This window comes from Aotus nancymaae, unplaced genomic scaffold (assembly GCF_030222135.1).
Source record: "Aotus nancymaae isolate 86718 unplaced genomic scaffold, 86718_ANA_hifiasm-v0.15.2.pri h1tg000059l, whole genome shotgun sequence".
In the NCBI taxonomy this organism is placed as follows: domain Eukaryota; kingdom Metazoa; phylum Chordata; class Mammalia; order Primates; family Aotidae; genus Aotus; species Aotus nancymaae.
The window spans coordinates 15,045,613-15,067,474 of NW_026988473.1; the positions used below are offsets into that span (position 1 = coordinate 15,045,613).

General features: G+C 39.6%; 1 protein-coding gene across 2 annotated transcripts in view; it reads left to right on the forward strand.

Annotated features, from left to right (window-relative positions):
* CKAP5 (cytoskeleton associated protein 5) overlaps window positions 1–21,862 on the forward strand; it is a 113,519-nt gene that overhangs the window by 7,815 nt on the left and 83,842 nt on the right. For both annotated transcript variants that reach the window (XM_064364966.1, XM_064364967.1), the window contains exon 2: window positions 19,891–19,964. In XM_064364966.1, coding sequence (XP_064221036.1) covers window positions 19,908–19,964 — 57 coding nt within the window. In that variant the 5' untranslated portion in view covers window positions 19,891–19,907. The remainder of the gene's footprint in view (window positions 1–19,890; window positions 19,965–21,862) is intronic.

A 21,862-nucleotide genomic window follows, 5' to 3' on the forward strand; every position in this document is an offset into this window, starting at 1 on the left:
TGTCTCAAACTCCTGGCTTCAAATAATCCTCTCGCCCCAGCCTCCCAAAGTGCTGGGATTACTGGTGTGAGCCACTGCACCAGACTTGTTCCTGTGTCTGGATGTGAGCAGAATCTCAACAGCCTAGTTGAGAAAGTCTTTGACTAAGAAAGCTAGAAAAATTATAGATCTGAATTTTTAAAAATTTTCTAATCTGTTTTGAGAGGTACTAGTCAAATACATTGTAAGATGTCAAATTTGTCTGATGTTTTTCTCATTATTAGACTGGAGTTATAGGTTTTGGGCAGGAAGACCACAGAGGTAAAGTGCCATTTTCATCACATATCAAAGGTACATGCTATTAACATGATTTATGACTGTTAATATTGACCTTTACTGTTCATATTAACCTGAAGTAGTGTTTGTGAGGTTTCTCCAGTGTGAATTTACTCTTTTTCCCCCCTTTTCCATACTGTATTTTTTGAAAGGAAGTCACTGTATGCAGCCCACACTTAAGGAATGGGGAGTTCCTTGATCGTTAGGGTAGAGTATCTACATAATTTATTTGGAATTCTTGTCTCTCCTTCCCCATTTATTAGTTTAGTCAAGTATTTACTGACAATAGTATGGACTCAAGGATATTTATTTTATATTTTAGGTTACATTCCAGTATTACTTTATTTTGTTGTTCAGGTTGTTCTGGCTTTCTCCATTGGGAGCTCTTTCAGTTGGCTCCTGTATTCCTTTAACACACGTATGTGTGTGTGTGTGTGTGTGTGTGTGTGTGTGTGTGTATTTGTATTGATCTTTGAGTACTTCCTTACTATCTGGAAATGTTCCAGGCTCATCTTGTGTATTTCTTGTCCCAGTGCTAGAATCAGCCATTTCTCTAAGGCACCTGCTACCTTTATTGGAGAATGCTATTAGAAACAAGACCTGGGTACTAAGTGTTCTCTTTGCTACTGGGGTGTCATTTCTTTTAGGCCCTTTCAACTATTAGAGCAAAGAAATGTATGAATGTATGCTAACTCCATGTATATAGACATATCTATAAATATTTCTCTGTGTAGCTGCCTGTGTCTGTATTAAGTTAAACATGAGTTCCATAGATCACTTTCAGTAGTATGGGGGGGGGGAACATGAGTTCTTACTAGTATCTCCAATTCTGATCCATTATTATCACATAGATCATTCTAGCCTCCTCTCCTTGCTGATCTTTGAATTCCATTACTATAGTGAAAAACCTAATTTCCACCTCCATTTATTTATTTGTCCATTTCCATTGTATATGGATATACATACATAGATAGCAGTATTAGAATTGCTAACCCATACTCCATGGGAAAAAACATTATCAACTAGAATACATACTTCTGTGCAGTTCCTTTTGCCCTTAATCTTTCAGACTCCACTCATTACCAAAGCTACTTATGTCAGAACCTCTTTCCCACCCCCTTTGGGGAAGTTGTTTCACACATCTGTAATATAGTTAGATTCCCTTGTCATAGTCTTTATTCTTTTCTACAATCCCCCAGTCTCCTAAATGACTTTTTAAATTTTGCATACATTTCACTCCTGTAATCCCAGCACTTTGGGAGGTTGAAGTGGGTGCATCCTGAGGTCAGGAGTTCAAGACCGGCCTAGCTAAGATGGTAAAATCCCATCTCTACTAAAAATACAAAAGAATTAGCTGGGCATGGTGGCAGGCACCTGTAATCCCAGCTACTCGGGAGGCTGAGGCAGAGAATTGCTTGAACCTGGGAAGTGGTGGTTGCACTGAGCCAAGATCACACCACTGCACTCAAGCCTGAGCGACAGAGTGAGACTCAGTTTCAAAAAAAAAAAAAAAAGTTTGCATACATTAAAGTTCATTGTTTATGTCATAAAGATCTCGAACTCCTGCCTTGGCCTCCCAGAAGTGCTGGGATTAACAGTGTGACCCACTGTGCCCAGCTGTTATAAATTTTTTTTTTTTTTTTTGAGACGGAGTTTCGCTCGTTACCCAGGCTGGAGTGCAATGGCGCGATCTCGGCTCACCGCAACCTCCGCCTCCTGGGTTCAGGTAATTCTCCTGCCTCAGCCTCCTGAGTAGCTGGGATTACAGGCACACGCCACCATGCCCAGCTAATTTTTTGTATTAGTGGAGACAGGGTTTCACCATGTTGACCAGGATGGTCTCGATCTCTCGACCTCATGATCCACCCGCCTCGGCCTCCCAAAGTGCTGGGATTACAGGCTTGAGCCACCGCGCCCGGCCATAAATTTTTAAGTTAAGTAAATACACAGAAGCAGATTGCTGGGTCATATGGTAAGACTAGGTATAGTTTTGTAAGACACCGCCAAACTGTCTTCCAAGTGGCTGTGCCATTTTGCATTAGTATCAGCAATGAATGAGAGTTCCTATTGTTCCATGTTCTTGACAGCACTTAGTTTTATCGAGTTTTTGGATTTTAGCCATTCTAGTAGGTATGTAGTGTTCCCACTTTATTATTATTTTAAAGAGATGGGGTCTCACTATGTTGACCAGGCTGGTCTTGAACTCCTGACCTCAAGCAAGCCTCCCAGCTCAGCCTCCCAAAATGCTAGGATTATAGGAATGAACCACTGTGCCTGGCCTGGTGTTCCCACTTTTTAAAATTTTTGGTTTTCATGACATTACCTTTTTTGAAAATAAATGATAGTTTTTTAAGAGGAAACTTTTTAAAAATTAACTTTAGAGAGAGATCCAAGATGGCTGATCACTAGCAGCTCGGGATCGTAGCTCCCAGTGAAAGCACAGAGAACGAGAGAACGCCACACTTTCAGACGAATTTTTGTTGCTCACGGACCAAGAGATTCCCAGCGGAGGAGCCCCACGGGTGGCCAGGACGACTCTTGTGGCCGGCGCGGCGGTTTTCCTGGCGCCACAGCGCAGCAGTTCTTGGTACAGAGTCCGGAGATTCCCGAGCAGAAAAGCACCATCAATCTTAACACCACTGTTTTGGCCGGCGCAGTAGATTGCTCAGATTTCGGTGCTGGGAATCAACAAGTTGGACGTCCACTCAGAGACCTAGTTAGAAAGTCGGTAATTACAAAGATGACAGACGGATAAATATATAATGAAGGGAAGAAACCAGCCTAAAAAGGCAGAGAATACTCAAAATCAGAATGCCTCTCCCTCTACAGGGGATCGCAGTTCCTCATCAGTAACGGAACAAGGCTTAATGGAGAACGAGTGTGTTCCATTATCAGAAGCAGGTTTCAAAAGGTGGGTGATAAGAAACTTCTGTGAATTAAAAGAACTTGTTCTAACCCAATGCAAAGAAACTAAGAACTTTGAAAAAAGGTTTGACGAAATGCTAACGAGAATGGACAATTTAGAGAGGAATATAAGTGAATTGATGGAGCTGAAAAACACAACATGAGAACTTCGCGAAGTATGCACAGGTTTAAACAGTCTAATTGATCAAGCAGAAGAAAGGATATCAGAAGTCGAGGACCAGCTCAGTGAAATGAAACGAGAAGACAAGATTGCAGAAAAAAGGATAAAAAGGAATGAGCAAAGTCTCCAGGAAATATGGGACTATGTGAAAAGACCTAATTTACGTTTGATAGGTGTACCTGAATTGTGACGAAGAGAATGAATCCAAGTCGGAAAATACTCTTTAGGATATCATTCAGGAAAACTTTCCCAACCTAGCAAGGCAGGGTAATATTCAACTCCAGGTAATACAGAGAACACCACAAAGATATTCTTCAAGAAGACCAACCCCAAGGCACATAATTGCCAGATTTATTAGGGTTGAAATGAAGGAGAAAATACTAAGGGCAGCCAGAGGGAAAGGTCAGGTTACCCACAAAGGGAAACCTATCAGACTTACAGCAGATCTCTCAGCAGAAACCCTACAAGCCAGAAAAGAGTGGGGACCAATATTTAACATCCTTAAATAAAAGAACTTTCAACCCAGAGTTTCATATCCAGCCAAACTAAGCTTTACAAGTGAAGGAAAAATTAAATCTTTGGCGAACAAGCAAGTACTTAGAGATTTCACTACCACCAGGCCTGCTTTACAAGAGCTTCTGAAAGAAGCACTATACATATAAAGGAACAACCAATATCAGCCTTTCCAAAAATATATCAAAAAGCAAAGAGCATCAACACAATGAAAAATTTGCACCAACTAATGGGCAAAACAGCCAGCTAGCATCAAATGGCAGTATTAAACTCATATATATTCAAATTGGACAAAAAGCCAAAACCCATCGGTATGTTGCATCCAGATCCATCTCACATGCAACGATACACAAAGACTCAAAGGGATGGAGGAAGATTTATCAACCAAACAGAGAGTAAAAATAAACAAATAAATAAAAAGTAGGAGATACAAATTTCGCCTCTGATAAAATAGACTTTAAAGCAACAAAGATCAAAAGAGGCAAAGAAGGACATTACATAATGACAAAAGGATCAATGTAACAAGAAGAGCTAACGATTCTATAGATCAACGAGACAGAAAATTAACAAGGACATCCAGGACTTGAACTCAGACCCGGAACAAGTAAACTTAATAAACATTTATAGAACTCTCCACTTTAAATACACAGAACACACATTACCACCTCACACCTATTCCAAAAGAGACTACATAATTGGCAGTAAATCACTCCTCAGTAATCGCATAGCGTTTTCATAGGTTTAAATGAAATATTGGTTGGCTGCTTGTTTGTTATTTTCTTCCCTTATTCCTTCCTGTCTACATCATTAAGTATAATTATTGGTATAAAAGAGGTTTTCAATACCCATTTCTAAAATGCATTCTAGCCTGGGCAAGAAAGCAATACTCCCATTCTCTCTCTCTCTTTCTATTCCTTTTTCTTCCTCTTTTTCATTCTTTTTTTTCTTTCTTTCTTTAAAAAAAAGTGGCAGTAAAAAAAAAAAATTAACCTTATTTTGTAATAATTTTAGATTATTCCAACAGAAAAGTTGCAAAGATGATATGTAGAGTTCCTGAATACCTCTCACCCAGTGTACCCTGTTGTTAACATCTTACATGATACATTTGTCAAAACCAAGAAACCAACATTGGAACATTACTTTTTTTTTTGAGATAGAGTTTTGTTCTTGTTGCCCAGGCTGGAGTGCAATGGTGTGATCTCGGCTCACTGCAACCTCTACCTCCCAGGTTCAGGTGATGCTTCTGCCTCAGCCTTCTGAGTAGCTGGGATTACAGGCGTGCGCCACCACACATGCCTTTTAGTAGAGACGAGGTTTCACCATGTTGGCCAGGCTGGTCTTGAACTCCTGACCTCAGGTGATCTGCCCGTCTCAGCCTCCTAAAGTGCTGGGATTACAGGCGTGAGCCACTGCGCCAGCCTGGAGCGTTACTTTTAAACAAATTCCAGATTCTGTTTGTGTTTTAACAGTTTTTCTATTCATGTCCCCATTCTGTTTCAGGATCCAGTTCAAGGTAACATACTGTACTTGGTGGTCATCTCTATTAGCCTTCTGTGGTCTTTGGCAGTTTCTCAGTCTTTCCTTGTTTTCACGACCTTGACAATATTGAGGAGTGCTAGTCAGTTGTTCTGTAGACTATCCTTCCCTTTGGCTTTCTCTGATGTTTTTCTCATGATTAGTCAAGAGTTAATGTGTTTTTGGAAAGAATTCCATAGAATACCGTATCATATCAGGGGTTTTGTGATATCCATGTGAAATCATTAGTGATACTAACCTTGATCACTTGGTTAAGTTAGTGTTTGCTAGGTTAAGTATTGAAGTTAGTGTTTTTCCCTTTCTGTAGCTGTTCTTCTGAAAATGAGTAGCCAGGTCTAGGGTACCCCCAAAGTGAGTGAAGAACTTAAATTCCACTTCCTGGAGGTAAGGGTATCTACATATATTTGGAATTTTGTAAGGAAGATTTGTCTCTTCCCGCCCATTTATTTCTTTATTCAACTATTTATATCTTATGGACTAGTGTGTATGTGTGAGTGTGTATTGACTTATGTATATTAATTCTGTACTTTGAGATTCTGTAATCTAGTAATCTATTTTTTTTCCCTTGAATAATTCCAGCTTTGACTGTTGGGAGCTCTTTCTGGTTGGCTCCTGTGTCCCTTTGACATGCCTCTATCTTTTTAATTTTTTTTTTTTCATTCTGAGCACTTTTTTATTCTCTGGTACTTTAAGATGCTCCAGGCTCATCTTTTATTTTCTCTGCCCCAACCCTAGAATTAGACATTTCTCCAAAGAGTTCTGGTTCCTTTTACTTGGTAGAAACCAATATCTGGGTACTCTGCCGTTTGCTCCTTGCTAGTGGTATGTCAGTGTTTCTAGGCCCTCTCAACCAAAACAGCTAGGTAATATATGTTTGTATTTTAAAGGATATTGGTGCAAGATTATTCATTTATACTCTCTTTTTATTTTTTTTAGTTGACAGTAATCACAAATTTTATTGACCTCTATCAGACAGATTCTATTCACTCTTTTATGCACAATTTCTTACATCAATTGCTAAATTACAAATAAGGCACTGCTTCAAGATAACTAGAAGTGTTAGCTTGATCACAAGGTTAAGAAAAGAAAGCTGTAAAACATAAAGCCAGCCTGAGCAACATAGAGAGACCTCATCTCTAGAAAAATAAAAAAAAAATTAGCAGGGAGTGATGGTGCATGCCTGTGATCCAGCTATTAGGAGGCAGAGGTGGGAGGATTGCTTGGGCCTGGGAGGTCAAGGCAGCAGTGAGCCATGTTTGTGCCACTGGACTCCAGCCTGGGCGACAGAGTGAGACCCTGCCTGAAAAAGAAAAGAAAAATCTCTGTGCAGTAAATAAAAATATTTTTACACTTTAGAGGACTGCCTACAAATTTTGAGCAATGTTTAATATGGAAGATTCCTCCAAACCTATGGATAGTCCCCTTAAATATCACCAAATAACATAATTTGTTTAATAATGAATCTGCTTTCCATAGGATAAAAAGGAATGGATTGCTTGTACACCCAGAGAAGCAGTTTGTTTTAGACCTGAGAGGACTTGGTCCTAAGGGCTGTAACCTGACAGGCTTCTTTTTTTTTTTTTTGGAGACAGAATTTTGCTCTTGTGCCCAGGCTGGTGTGCAGTGGTGTCTCTGCAACCTCCGCCTCCCAGGTTCAAGTGATTCTCTTGCCTCAGCCTGCTCAGTAGCTGGGACTACAGGTGTGTACCACCATGCCTGGCTAATTTTTGTAATTTTAATAGACAGGGTTTCGCCATGTTGGCCAGGCTGGTTTCGAACTCCTGACCTCAAGTGATCCGCTCGCCTTGGCCTCCCAGAGTGCTGGAATTACAGGCCAACTTAGGCTGCTGTCACACCAAAGAACTGAAATATAGGCTTATGTCTGAAGTCAACTAACATCTCTAAATGACACTGGGATGATGACTGTAATATAGTAAAAGGCCAAGGTGGGCGGATCTCCTGAGGTCAGGCTTTTGAGACCAGCCTGGCCAACATGGTGAAACCTGGTCTCTACTAATAATACAAAATAATACAAAAATTAGCCAGGCATGGTGGCAGGTGCCTGTAATCCCAGCTTCTAAGGAGGCTGAGGCAGGAGAATCACTTGAATCCAGGAGGTGGAGGTTGCAGTGAACTGAGATCGCACCACTGCACTCCAGTCTGGTTAACGAGCGAAACTCCATTGGAGATAATAATATAGTAATGATAGCTGTGGTTTACTGAGTGCTTGGTACCTGCCATGAAATCTGTTAATAGTAGTACTTACTTGCATAAAGTCATTGGATTTGTTTGATTTTAACCTTTCCAGTCAGCCTTTCTCTTGTTTGGCCACATAGGTCATATTTTTGTTCTTTACTCTTGCCTGTGTCTTTCAGAGGTCCACACACATGCCTGAAACATTCTCTGTTTTTGCCTTTGCTTGGCTAATCCCTATTAATTTCCTTTAGTTTTCAGCTTGAGTATCACTTTCACAGGGAGATCTTCCCTGAATCCCCCCTACCCCAGTCTAGATTAGATTGTTCTTTCATACCGTCTCATTGTACTTCACCCCAGGGCTATTGTAGTGCACAACCTATACTCCGAATCTAGATGAGCATCTAACACCGAATAGCCTCACATTATCTGACAAGCACAATTGTACTTGTGGGGCAGGAGAATAATATGAATATTTGTAAGGAATTTTTTTTTTTTTTTTTTTTTTTTTTTTTGAGGTATGCTCTTGCTCTGTCACCCAGGCTGGAGTGCAGTGGCTCAGTCACGGCTTACTATAGCTTCGACCTCCTGGGTTCAAGCAGTCCTCCCACCTCAGCCTCTTGAGTAGCTGAGACTACAGGTGCATGCCACTACACCTGACTATGGAGGGAATTCTTAACATGTACAAGGCAAAATCTCATTTAATCTTTACAGCAATAATTAGTTGAGTTGTGTTAGGCAAGTTACTCTCTGCCTCAATTGCCTTATTATTAAATAGGGATAATAATATCAACTTCGGAGTTTTAAGGATTAAATGAGTAAATACATATGAAGTGCTTAGGATAGAGCCTAGCACGTAATATGTGCTCAAGAAGTCTGTGAAAAATAGATGAATAAAACTGAGGATCTGCTAGTTTGTGGCAGAGCAAGGTTTGCAACTCAATCTGTCTACCTTCAGAGCTCAACATGACTCCAGGTTTACACTAAATTTAATCTCAAGTAGAGCTTTCTACAGTAAGATTTACTTCAAGCAACTGTTGTACTGCCATGGCTTTGCCAAAGTGAAAGATCCTAAAAATGAAATTACCCTCTTTTAGTGGCTCTTATAATAAAAAAATAACTAACTAGGAAACCAGTGGCAAAAATTTTAGAAAATTTCAAAATAATTTTACTGAGTGATTTTTTTCACTTTGAAAAAGGATTTACTTCAGAATTGTATTAAATATATCTTGTTTTCTCAACACATTTGAAATACATATTCTATAAAATTTTCTTTGTAAGACCAGATTCAGTGGCTCATGCCTATAATCCCAGCCCTTTGGGAGGCTAAGGCAGGTAGTTCACTTGAGTCAAGGAGTTCAAAACCAGCCTGGGCAAGATGGTGAGACCCCCATCTCTATATAAAGTAAAAAAGTTAGCTGGGCATGGTGGGGCACACCTGTTGTCCCAGCCACATGAGACACTGAGGCAGGAGGATTGCCAGAACCCAGGAGGTCAAAGCTACAGTGAGCCGTGTTCATGCCACCGCACTCCAGCCTCAGTAACAAAGCAAGACTCCATCTCAAAAAAAAAACACATACAAAAAAAGATACATTTATTGTATATTTAAGACTTCTTGCTAGGTGGGGTGGCTCATGCCTATAATATCAACACTTTGGGAGGCCGAGGCAGGAGCATTGCTTGAGCCTGAGAGTTTGAGACCAGCTTGGACCACATAGTGAGACCCTGTCTCTATAAAAAATTTTAAAAATTAGACAGATGTGATGGCACATGCGCCAGTAGTCCTAGCCACTCAGGAGGCTGAGGCAGGAGGCTCACTTGAGCCTGGGAGGTTGAGGCTAGAGTGAACGGTGATTGCACCACCATTCTTCAGCCTGGGCAGTGAGCAAGACCCTGTCTCAAAAAACAAAAAGACTTCTGTGACTTGATGAAATGGTGCCATTTTAGAAATTTTACACTAGAGTACAAAGTACTATGCTCATTGCTCGGATAATGAATAAGACTCAGTTCCTTCTTTCAAAGGAGATGTTGTGCACACAAAAAATGTTAAGAGGGAAAGTGAAGTGTAGCCTATGGGATGAGTATGGACAGATGATCCAGCTTCAAGGCTCTAAGTGGGAATTTTAGTTTTAAAGCTTTTAAAAGCATTATTTATCATCTAAGTGAGAGCTAAGTAAAGAAAAAGTAAATGAAAAAAATTAATATAAAAAATACAAATAAAATAAAAACATTATTATAAAAGACACTGAAGCTCATTATTAAAAATCAGAAGGCATGGATGGGTATTCAAGTAAAAAGTAAAAGTTTTTATTTTTTTTTTAAATTTCTTTGCTTAACCCTTAGACGCAGTTCTCAGAAGTAGCCATGGTTAACAATTCTACAGATTCTTCCAGAAAATGTTTATGTGTATTCAAACATGTACAATGTTGTCCTACTTTCCTATGGCTGCTGTAACAGATGACCACAAACTTGGTGGCTTAAAACAACGGGATTTATTCTCTCACAGTCTGGAGGCCAGAAATTCAAAATGAGTCTTGTGGACCTACATCAAGATGTCAGTCATCAGGGCCACACTCCCTCCAGAGGCCTTAGGAAAGAATCTGTTCCTTGCCTCTTCCAGCTTCTGATGGCTGCTGGCATTCTTAGGCCTGTGTCCATCTTACTCTACCCTGTGCTAATCTTTCTCTGATCCCTCTTCATATCACTTTCTCCATGGTGTCAAATCTCCCTCTGTCTCACGCATAAGGATGTATGTGATTGCCTTTAGGACCCACCCAGATAATCTGGGGTAATCTCCCCATCTCAGGATCCTTAATTTAATCACATTTGCAAAGACTCTTTTTCCAAATAAAGTAACATTTACAAGTTCCAGGGATTACAACCTGATCTCTTTGGGGGTCATTATCAGCCTACACAAATGCATATGTAAATGTTTATGTAAGGCAAATCACATACATATGTGTAAACAAAAAAGGAATTAAACTTCATATATTGTCTTGCAAATTTCTTCTTAAAAGTTAATGGATTTCTTCCACATTGGCACATTTGACCCTTGAGCAATGCTGAGGTTAGGGATCCCCCTGTATAGTTGAAACTTTGCATATAACTTTGGACTCCCCCAAAACTTTACTAATAGCTTACTGTTGACCAGAAGCCTTATTGATAACACAGTTGTTTAACACATATTTTGTAGGTTATATGTATTAAATATTATATTCTTGCAGTAAAGTAAGCTAGAGAAAAGCAAATGTTAAGAAAATCAGAAAAAGGAAAAAATAAGAAAATCATAAAAAGGAAAAAGTATTTTTTGTCGCTCCATTATTCAGGGTGGAGTGCTGTGGTGCACTCTTGGCTCACTAGTCCTGGGCTCAGGCAATCCTTCCACCTCAGCCTCCCGAGTAGCTGGGACTAACAGGCATGCACCACCATGCCCAGCTAACTTTTTATTTCTTTTTTAGAGACAGGTCTCATTTTGTAGCCCAATAAATAGAAAATATATTTACTATTTATTAAATGGAAGTGGATCATCATAAAGGTCTTCATCCTTGTCATCTTCATGTTGAATGGCTGAGGAAGAGGCGGGGTTGGTCTTGCTGTCTTAGGGGTGACAAGGGCAAAAGAAAATTCACATGCAAGTCAACCTGGGAAGTTCAAATTCATGTTGTTCAAGGGTCAACTGTATATATTTACTTGTGTCTTCTATATTTTGTTTTCTTTAAATATCTGCAAAGCAATTTTTGTATAGATTAATGTCTCATTTTTTGTGTGTGGTAAAAATAGTATAAAATTTGCCATCTTAAACATTTTTAAGTCTACTGTTTAATAGTGTTAAGTATATTCACATTGTTATGAAACAGATCTCCAGAACTTTCTCATCTTGCTAGTCTGAAACTCTATCTAAATATTTCTCTTATCCCCCTCCCAAGCAACCCCCCTCTCCCCGCCACCCTGTCTTTGGTTACTACCATTCTACTTTCTGGTTCTATGAATTTATGAATTTGACTGCATGCCTTATAAAAGTGGGATCATACAGTATTTGGCTTTTTTTTTGGTGACTGTTAGTAGATCTTTTTCTCTAATGTTTAAAATGTTTAATTTACTAATAAGCACAGCACAGGGTATTATCCGTTTGTGTGTGCATGCACACATACACTCATTGTGCTATGTTTATTGCAGTTAACTGAAGTCCTGTTTCACTAGACTGCTGTATAACAGAAAGTATTGGTCATACCTCTTGTGATAAATATTTGTTGGGTACTTATATTGTATCACACACTGGGAGAAAAAGACAATTAAGATACATTCCAGCCCTTGCCCTTGAGGCACTCACAATCTGATGAGAAAGGCTGATCTGCAAACAGTTACCCACCGCCCCCCCACCCACCCAAGTAAGGAAATGATACTTGGCAACTTTAGCTTAGGGTTTTCTAAAACCTTAAGAATAAGAGTAACCTGAGTCTGCTCCCTGGTGAAGGAATCTTCATTCCTATCCTTTGGATTCTTAAATTTCTGCTTGAACTCTTGTTCGGGATAGGAGACATTGGTTTACTTACAAATGGTCTTTTAACCTTTCTACATTGATTCCCATACTGATCTAATGATGGCCTACGGATTTAAGGAGGTGTATTGATTCATCTAAATTAGGTGGAGTAATACAGACTTTAAAAAGCACATATCTTTCCTGTTGGTATGATGGGAGACATAAAATGCAGCCAAACCTTGTAAACTAGGATCCAGGATAAACTCCTCCTATGAAAAAAGAAAATAAAAACTAATTGCCAACCTTTGGAGATCTCAGACCCTAAGACAACTCCTTGAAATATTAATGTTGTTTCTACTACAATTTTCTTAAGAAGCCTTCGTATTAAATTATATGACTGCACATTACAATTGTGTTGGCATGCAAGATTACATAGACTTTTACATTTGTTTACATTGACTTATAAGTCCATTTTTGAAAGATCACACTTTAGATACAAGAAGGGGAAGTTGTTGTTTTTTCTTTTATGGGCTTAGGGTCTCATTCGGTTGTTCAGGGTCGGGTGCTGTGGTGCAATCTGGCTCACTGCAGCCTAGTCCTAGCTTGGAATCCTCCCTCCTCAGCCTCTGGAGTAGCTAGGACTACAGGTGTGCATTACCATGTCCAGCTAATTTTTTTATTTGTTGTACAGATGGGGTCTCACTTTGTTGCCCAGGCCGGTATTTTTCTGTTTTACCTTCTGTTACTTTCCTACCTATCTTGTGTCATTGTCCAGAGTTCCTCCAGTGTTGTAAAGAAGGAAGTCCATGAATGGGTGAGGTGGAGCATTGTAGGATCTTTTCTGGGCCTTTGAGTTGCCATTTGAAGAACTGCTCGAGTCCAAGGGAGGTTAATGGAGTAAGCAGCTTACATATAATGAAGGAATATGTATTTACCTTGCTTTGGCTGTTACCTGCTTTAACGTTTTTCACCCTTCGAGGAGGGATTAGGACTGTGATAGTGAGAACTGGTCAACTCCTTTGTTTCTGGAATATTACGGGTATTACCACCAAAAAAAGGGGTCCCCCCAACTGCAGCAGTCTTCCTAGTTGGTCCTTCATTTGTCCCTTACCTTGGAAAGCCTCTGACCTGGAAGCAACGCCTGAGGCCTGCAAACTTCTGGGCAAAGATACACTGCGGTCCCTTTAAGCTTTCAGTGTGTGCGGAAAGGGGAACTGGAGGGTGGGGCGGGCACTCTGACTGTGGCGCTCTGAGCCCCGCCCTCGGAGGAGGCGTTTCCCAGCGGCCGCCGCACCAATGCTGCCGCCACCGCCTCAGCCTGCCGGGTATTCCTGCTGATCGATCCTGCTCGGACCTTAGGTCCCTTGACCTCTCCCTTCCCAGGGAGCGTAAGTGTCAAACTGCGGGCAAGGGGCAAGCATCCCGCGACCGTGCTGGAAGTCCTGGTGGACAGTATTGGGGACTTTCCTGGCCTATCAGAGGCTAAGGCGATGAAAGAGCGTAAACAATGCCGGCTGCAGTGAGCTAAAGCCAGGGCATCTGCTCTACTTCTGGGTGGTGACAGCAGCCGTAGTGTACTTGTTTGGGTATGCAGTGGGTGAGCAGTGCCCACAACCTGGGTCTGCCCCAGCCTGGTTCTTACTTGGGATGAGGAGAGGGTTGCTTTTACCAGAGTATTGACCCATTTGAGCTGAATGGGTGGAGCTGAATCTCTTGCTCTGGGCCTTGGATCCTTAGCCTGGTATTTGAAGACCTTGGTAGCTTTGGGATGAGTAAGCATTAGGTTTTCAGCCACCTTGGTACAGTGGAGCAGTAACTCCGAGTTGCCCTAATTCTCAGCCAGGTTTAGCTTTCTGTCTGTCCAGAGGCCTGTGTTGGTATCCCCCCTCCCCCTTTTGGATATGTTGACAGTGATCATCTATTAGGAAGAGTCCAGTTAACCTCCTTTCCTGCTGATAGGAAGAGCACAATGTGAAAGAGACAGCTCTTTAACCCTCTCCCTCTTTGAAGGAATTTGTGGGAGGCCACCATCCCAAGAATAGGAAAACAAACACAACAAAGTTTGAGATAACCTGCTAGAAAACAGTTTGGATTTCTGGCCCCCTGGCAATGCAGAATACTCAAGCAAGAGAATAACACTTCTTCTTGTTAATAGAAAATACCTGGAGACAGTGAGGTTTTTTTAATTTGAGAGAAAGTCTTGTCAGTTTTGCCACCTGCTACTCAGAGATGGGATTTTGTCAGATTTTGGCTAAGTAATCAAAAATTTAAATTCTTTATGACAGTTACATAGTTGTTATATTTCTTTAATCTAGTTGTCCTTCCTAGACATGGTTTAAGTAGATTTCTGGGCATATATATGCATTTTTAAAATAATTTTTTTAATGACTGTGTCATGACACTCAGTAATCATTCAAAGGAGTTGCTTTTTGATGGAGCAGAATTTTTTCTCAAACTTCTGTTAGAATCATTCTATGCTTCTAGAATAGCATCTCCTTAGCCAGAAGTGAGAGTCCAGGAATGGTAATCATAGTTCCAGAACTCTTGTATTGTGATAGTGAAGAACTTTTGTAGGTCAAGAGCTTGGGAATTTGCCTAAAATAGTTGTACTGCCAATGCTTCTTTCTAAGTAGAAGAGAAAATAATCTGTATAGTAGCTCTGTAATTACTCTTATAGACTGTCAAAATACAGGAATTTAAACTAAAAAGACACCATACTTGGGCCCATGGGTTGTAGGGAAGAGATGTAGACTGGGAAGTGGGAGACATAGGTTCTGGGCCCAACTCTAATATTACTTATGACTTAATCTCTCTGTCCCTTATTTTTAACTGGTTGGTTAATGAGGAAATGAATAGATTTGGGGATCTCTTTTATGATGGGATATATAATGCCTATTTAATAGGCGATTTGTTATTTATTTGAACACTAAACTGAAAAATCAGACAATTTGGAATTTATTCTAAGTTCTACCTTCGTGTATAACCTTGAAAACATTTCTTAACCTCTAGTCTAAAAATAAACAATTACCTCTAAACCTTTTTAGCGACAATGTGGACTATATGGTATTTGAGCTCTTAGGAAGACATTTTTAGATCAATGGTATATGATTATAATATTTCTGTAAAACATATTTATTTTAGCTCGACTCCTTGCATTTTCCTTTGTTTTAGACTGGGATAAAATCTCCTGAGAGCCCTGAATAATTGAAATTTCTGAATATGTGTATTTAGTAGGGACTAGAGCAAATAAACCATAGCAAGCATTATAAATAGTTCAAATTAATTTTATTAATGCTTTTCTTTGTTGGCAATTTTATTTGCTTTTTAGGCATCAATCTCTACTGTGTAGCAAAAACTTGATTTCTGCTGTTTATAAAATTCAGATCAGTCTGTTCATCCCTATATGATACTCTAACTTTTTGAGAAACTTCCAAATGGTTTTACACAGCAGCTAGATCATTTAGCATTCACAGCAGCTGGACCATTTGGCATTCAACTTAAAAAATACACAGATCTAATAATTTTTATTGTATTTTACAGAGATACCAGTATTCAGTTGATGGGGGTGATGGGGGAAAGACTGGTCCTGAGTTTGAAAAGCACAGTTTGTGCCGGGCATTATGGCTCATGCCTATAATCCCAGAACTTGGGGAGGCCGAGGCGGGCGGATCACAAGGTCAAGAGTTCGAGACCAGCCTGGCCAATATAGTGAAACCCCATCCCTACTAAAAATACAAAAAAATTAGCAGGGTGTGGTGGCACGTGCCTGTAATCCCAGCTACTCAGGAGTCTGAGGCAGGAGAATTGCTTGAACCCGGGAGGCAGAGGTTGCAGTGAGCTCAGATCACGCCACTGCACTCCAGCCTGGGTGACAGGGTGAGACTCCATCTCAAAAAAAAAAGAAAAAAGAAAAGCACAGTTTGATGAACATGTGAGGTGTTTCCAGTTTTTGACTATTACAAAGAACATTGCTGTAACTATCCCTGTATAGGTCTTCTGGTGTAATTTGCATCAGTTTCTAGACTATATAGCTAGGAATGGGTTTGCTGGATGGTAGGGCATTCGTATCTGATAATGCCATATTGTTTTCCAAACTGTTGTATTATTCTGTCTCCCATCATTGCTGTATTTGAGTTCCTGAGATTCTCTATTAAGACTTGACTCCTTTAAATTACACTGCTGCTGTTTCATGGCCATCCTAGGGATTTTGAAGAGAAGTCTTAATGAAAGTTCCTTCCACATATCCTAATAAGCTTTTACAATTATTTCTCTGGGATATTTTCTTCTTTGTGATGGGAGGGAACAAAACGTGAAGGAAGAAGCATAGACTTTGAATCTTAGTTTAATTGTTTTGTTAGGTTACTTAATCTTTGTGAGCCTAGTATGTAAAATGAGGAGAATATCTTTATTTCATGTAGATGATGTTAGTGCAAAGTGAATTAGCATGTTTAAAAAGTACTTTGCACAGTGCCTGATTCAGAATAGATACTACCAGAGTATATATTCATGCTACCAGAGTATATATTAAATAAGCAAATATTTATTGAAAACATATTTTATGTCGGGCCAGAACTAGGGATGGAGAATTAAGCAGGACCTTGTCTATGTTATTATAATATTGAAAAATTGGCCAGCCTGGGCAACATAGTGACCCCCATCTCTGCAAAAACTAAAAAATTAGTTGAGCATGGTGACACATGCCTATAGTCCCAGCTACTTGGGAAGCTGAGGCTAAAGAATTGCTTGAACCCAGAAGGCGCAGGTTGGGAGAATTGCTTGAGCCTGGGAGGTCAAGGTTGCAGTGAGCTGGGATCACACCACTGCACTCCAGCCTGGGTGGCAGAGTGAGACCCTGTGTCAAAAAAGAAAGAAATTGGAAACAATTTAAATGTCCAGTAGTAGGGTTGGTAATTATGGTACATTCATTTGTAAAATGGAGTGCTCTGTAGACTTTAAACATCATATTCTCAAATCTGGGAAAATGTTTGTAATCATGTAAGAAAAATGTTATAAGAGGATTATGCTTCTCTTTTTCATATAATTTATATACTACATGTATATTGAAAAAAAACTGGAAGGAGTCAAGTGGATACATACTGTAGTGTTCATCATGATTATTAGGTGGTGGTGAAATTGTGTTTTAATACTTATGTTTTTTCTGTAGTTACTAAATTTTCTGCAGTTAACACACATTACTTTTATAATAATAAAAAAAAGGTGTTATCTAGATAGATAGCATAGGTGTGGTGGCTCATGATTGGTGGGATTGCTTGAGCCCAGGCATTCAAGACCAGTCTGGGCAATATAACGAGACCTCGTCTCTACAAAAAATTTAAAAATTAGCCGAGCATGGTGGTGCACACCTGTAGTCCTAGCAACTCCTAGCTATTCAGGAGGCAGAGGTGGAAGGATTGCTTGAGCCTGGGAGGCAGAGGTTGCAGTGAGCTGAGATTATGTCACTCCACTTCATCCTGAATGACAGAGCGAGATGCTGTCTCAAAAAAAAAAAGATAGGTAACATAAAGTTATTAAAAGGATGTTGACTATAAACTTCCATAAAAACAAATGGTTTATGGCCAGGCACCGTGGTTCACGCCTGTAATCCCAGTGCTTTGGGAGGCTGAGGCAGGCAGATTAAGAGGTCAGAAGTTCAAGACCAGCCTGGCCAACATAGTGAAACCCCATCTCTACGAAAAATACAAAAATTAGCTGGGTGTGGTGGCACACACCTGTAATCTCAGCTACTCAGGAGGCTGAGGCAGGAGAATTGCTTGAACCCAGGAGGCAGAGGTTGAAATGAGCTGAGATGGCGCTATTGCACTCCTGCCTGTGTGACAGAGTGAGACTCCATCTCAAAAAAAAAATGGTTCATTGCAGCACAGTTTACAATAGCAAAGACCTGGAACCAACCCGAATGCCCATCGATGATAGACTGGACAGGAAAAATGTGGCACATATACACCATGGAATATTATACAGCCATCAAAAACGATGAGTTCACGTCCTTTGTAGGGACATGGATGAACCTGGAAACCATCATTCTCAGCAAACTGACACAAGAACACAAAATCAAACATCGCATGTTCTCACTTATAGACGGGTATTGAACAATGGGATCACATGGACACAGGGAGGGGAGCACTATACACTGAGGTCTGTTGGGGGAGAGGGGGGGACAGCGGCGGGTGGGGAGTTGGGGAGAGATAGCATGGGGAGAAATGCCAGATATAGGTGAAGGGGAGGAAGGCAGCAAATCACACTGCCACATATGCACCTATGCAACAACCTTGCATGTTTTTCACATGTACCCCAAAACCTAAAATGCAATAAAAAAAAAATGGTTTACATAAAGAATATGTATAAACGTTCATTCAGGGATTTGATTTTATACTCATTTATGTAAACATTGATTGGTCATGTTTGCTAGAATTGGGTAGGGAGCTTGGCAGGATCAACATTTTTCCATATTGATTATTTTCTATAAGTAATTCTAGGTGAAAGTATGACTTTCTCCAAAACTTTTTTCTTGGCCTTTTTTTTTTTTTTTTTTTTTTTTTGAGACGGAGTTTCGCTCTTGTTTCCCAGGCTGGAGCGCAATGGCGCGATCTCGGCTCACCGCAATCTCCGCCTCCTGGATTCAGGCAATTCTCCTGCCTCAGCCTCCTGAGTAGCTGGGATTACAGGCACGCGCCACCGTGCCCAGCTAATTTTTTGTATTAGTAGAGACGGGGTTTCACCATGTTGACCAGGATGGTCTCGATCTCTTGACCTCGTGATCCACCCGCCTCGGCCTCCCAAAGTGCTGGGATTACAGGCTTGAGCCACCGCGCCCGGCCTTTTCTTGGCCTTTTAAAAGGCCAAATAGCTCAGCAATTCAGCTTTATTCTAGCTTTGTTTTCCTCCCTAAGAAGTTCCATTTGGGAAAATATAAGCATCATTTTTTAAAAAACAGATTTTTGGGTTTTCTTGAGACAGGGTCTTGCTCTGTTGCCCATGCTGGAGTGCAGTGGTATAATCACAGCTCACTGCAACCTCTGTCTCTTGGGTTCAAGCAGTCCTCCCACCTCAGCTACCTGGGTAGCTTGGACTACAGGCACACACTACATGCCTGGCTAATTTTTGTATTTCTAGTATAGACAGGGTTTCACCATGTTGCCTAGGCTGGAATATTTGTATATTTAGATTTAGATTTAGATTTTTTGAGCGACTTTGTTTATTTATTTATTTATTTATTTATTTTCTTTTTCTTTCGCTGCTGTACCAGTGCAATTTATTTATTTTTTTGGGGATGGAGTCTCACTCTTTTGCCCAAGTGGGAGTGTAGTGGCATGATCTCGGCTCACTGCAACTTTCACCTCCTAGGTTCGAGCAGTTTTCCTGCCTCAGCCTCCCGAGTAGCTGGGACCACAGGCATGTGCCACCATGCCTAGCTAATTTTTGTATTTTTAGTAGAGGTGGGGTTTCACCATGTTGACCAGGATGGTCTTGAACTCCTGACCTCAGGTGATCTACCCACCTCAGCCTCCCAGAGTGCTGAGATTACAGGTGTGACCCACTGCGTGCAGTTTTCTAAGTGATTTTCTTTAAAAAAAATTGTATTAATTGAATTAAGTGGGCATCTGACCAAAGAATGGGATTTTTACTCTTCTTGTTGCAGGAATAAGATAATGACCTAAGAAAAGTTATTTTTGTCTTAAGAGACTGCCTGATTGCTAGAGTAAATAAGTATCTACCTTTATCTGACCAGATTCTTACTTTTAATTCTAAGGAAAACCTGGAAGCACAATGGGAGATGACAGTGAGTGGTTGAAACTGCCAGTTGATCAGAAATGTGAACACAAGGTAAGACTCTTCTGGAATTTGATTTTCAGTGTCATTGGCTTGTTTTGTCAGCATTTACACTATCATCTTACTTAGAAGCCTGTGAAAACATTGGCAATTTCAAAAATACTGATGCCTTGTTAGATATATGTTACTTTTTCTCATTAAAAATAGGTTTCTCTAGCTCAACTAAAAATTTTTTTGAGTCTCTGGAAATAATTCAAAGAAAATATGTTAGTGAAAAGTAAGTGGTATCTGTAAAAAGTTAGTAACTGACTAGTTTTGTCATCTCCTTCTGTATACAGTACAATGTACTTCTGGTACCTAAGTGCTTATTAATATTTTATTAGAGACTCTTCTTTGGAGATGTGTTCTGAATTTGGTCTTAGAACTCCAGCATTTTTTAGGTTCTTTGATCTATATAATCTGGATTCCAATATCTACCCTCAAAATCTACCTATCTTTCTTTTCTAGTTTAAGCTAACAAGAGACAATTTGTCATATCATGTCATTATTTGGTGGGTATCCTTTCAGATTATCTTATTTTTTTCCCTAACTATACCTGTAGTTTCTTTCATTTTTAATCATTTTGCAAACTGCAAATATCTACCATTTGGTAGATTTTAGAATTCCATTTCTTCTTGTAAATTTATTCTACCGAAAGTCCTCAGTTTAGCCACTGTATGTTCTTGACAGTTCTTTTAAAGTTTGTTTTGAATCTGAGTATTCAAGATTTATGGTTGTTAATTACTAAAAATACTGAATAAAATATACTAACCTACACAGTTGTATACATACAGTTCTACCTATGTAGAGTAGAAATTTGGAGCCATGGTCCCTATATTCTCCACAGAACCACTCCTTCATCCTATATAATAAATTAGCCAAGGCTGAATACCATTTCAAAAATCAACATGTAGCTCTTCAAATAAGGCCAGATTAATAGTGAACTAATTGGTTTTTATTTTAATTAGATAGAAATTGTTGGTATGTAGTACATTAAATTGCAACAAAACAAATTTTGGGGAGATTTTGGAACTTAATTAGAATTGTAGCTATGTATAATGCTTTTCTTGGTAGATAATGTATTTTCTCACTGAAAGGAGCAGACAAAAATCGATAAATCTATTAAAGATTTTCCAATGTTTGATTGGTTAATATGTGCTAAGAGTTTTTCAGTCTTATGTGATTTGGTACTTTTTTTTTTTTTCATTTTTTTGAGCACTTATAATGTTTTTGAAACTTAAAAATAGAGATATTAAATCTGGTTTAGGGAACACTCATTCTGCTTTATAGAATGAGATGTTGCCCAATTAAAAAAATAAATAAACCTGGTTTAAATTGGTTAGTAAATGTACAACTATGATGTTAATTTACGTTATACTTCACTCTAATGTTGCAGAATAGGTAATGCCTTCTTCCTAATGAAAGCATCTTATAGTGGGTTAGGAAGCATTCTTTCCTTAGAAGGAGCAGTTTTTTTCTGTGAGCATAGCACCTGCCCCAAATTACATTTTCATTTAAACAAATAACATGTAAATTATTTGTTTTTCAATCATATTTTGATCGTTCTGTCTCTGTGATCTAATAGTGTTGAGGACAAACATCTAATTTTTTACTAATGCCTAACACAGTAAATACAAATTTGATCATCCCATAAACTAGCATCTCATTTAATTGCCCCCATATCATTTCATTGCTTTCCCATTGCTCTTGGAATAATGAGTGGAATCTTTATTTGACCTTCATAGTCCTGCATGGTCTGGCCTTTTCCAGTCCTCTCCAGCTCATTTTGTACCATGGTCCCTTTCTCCTTCTTTATAGGAGTGGGAAATACCATATTCCTTGCTGCCATAGGGCCTTAGAGTATACTGTTCCTTCTGGAATGTTCTTTCTTCCCCTTTGCCGCTCTTTCATAT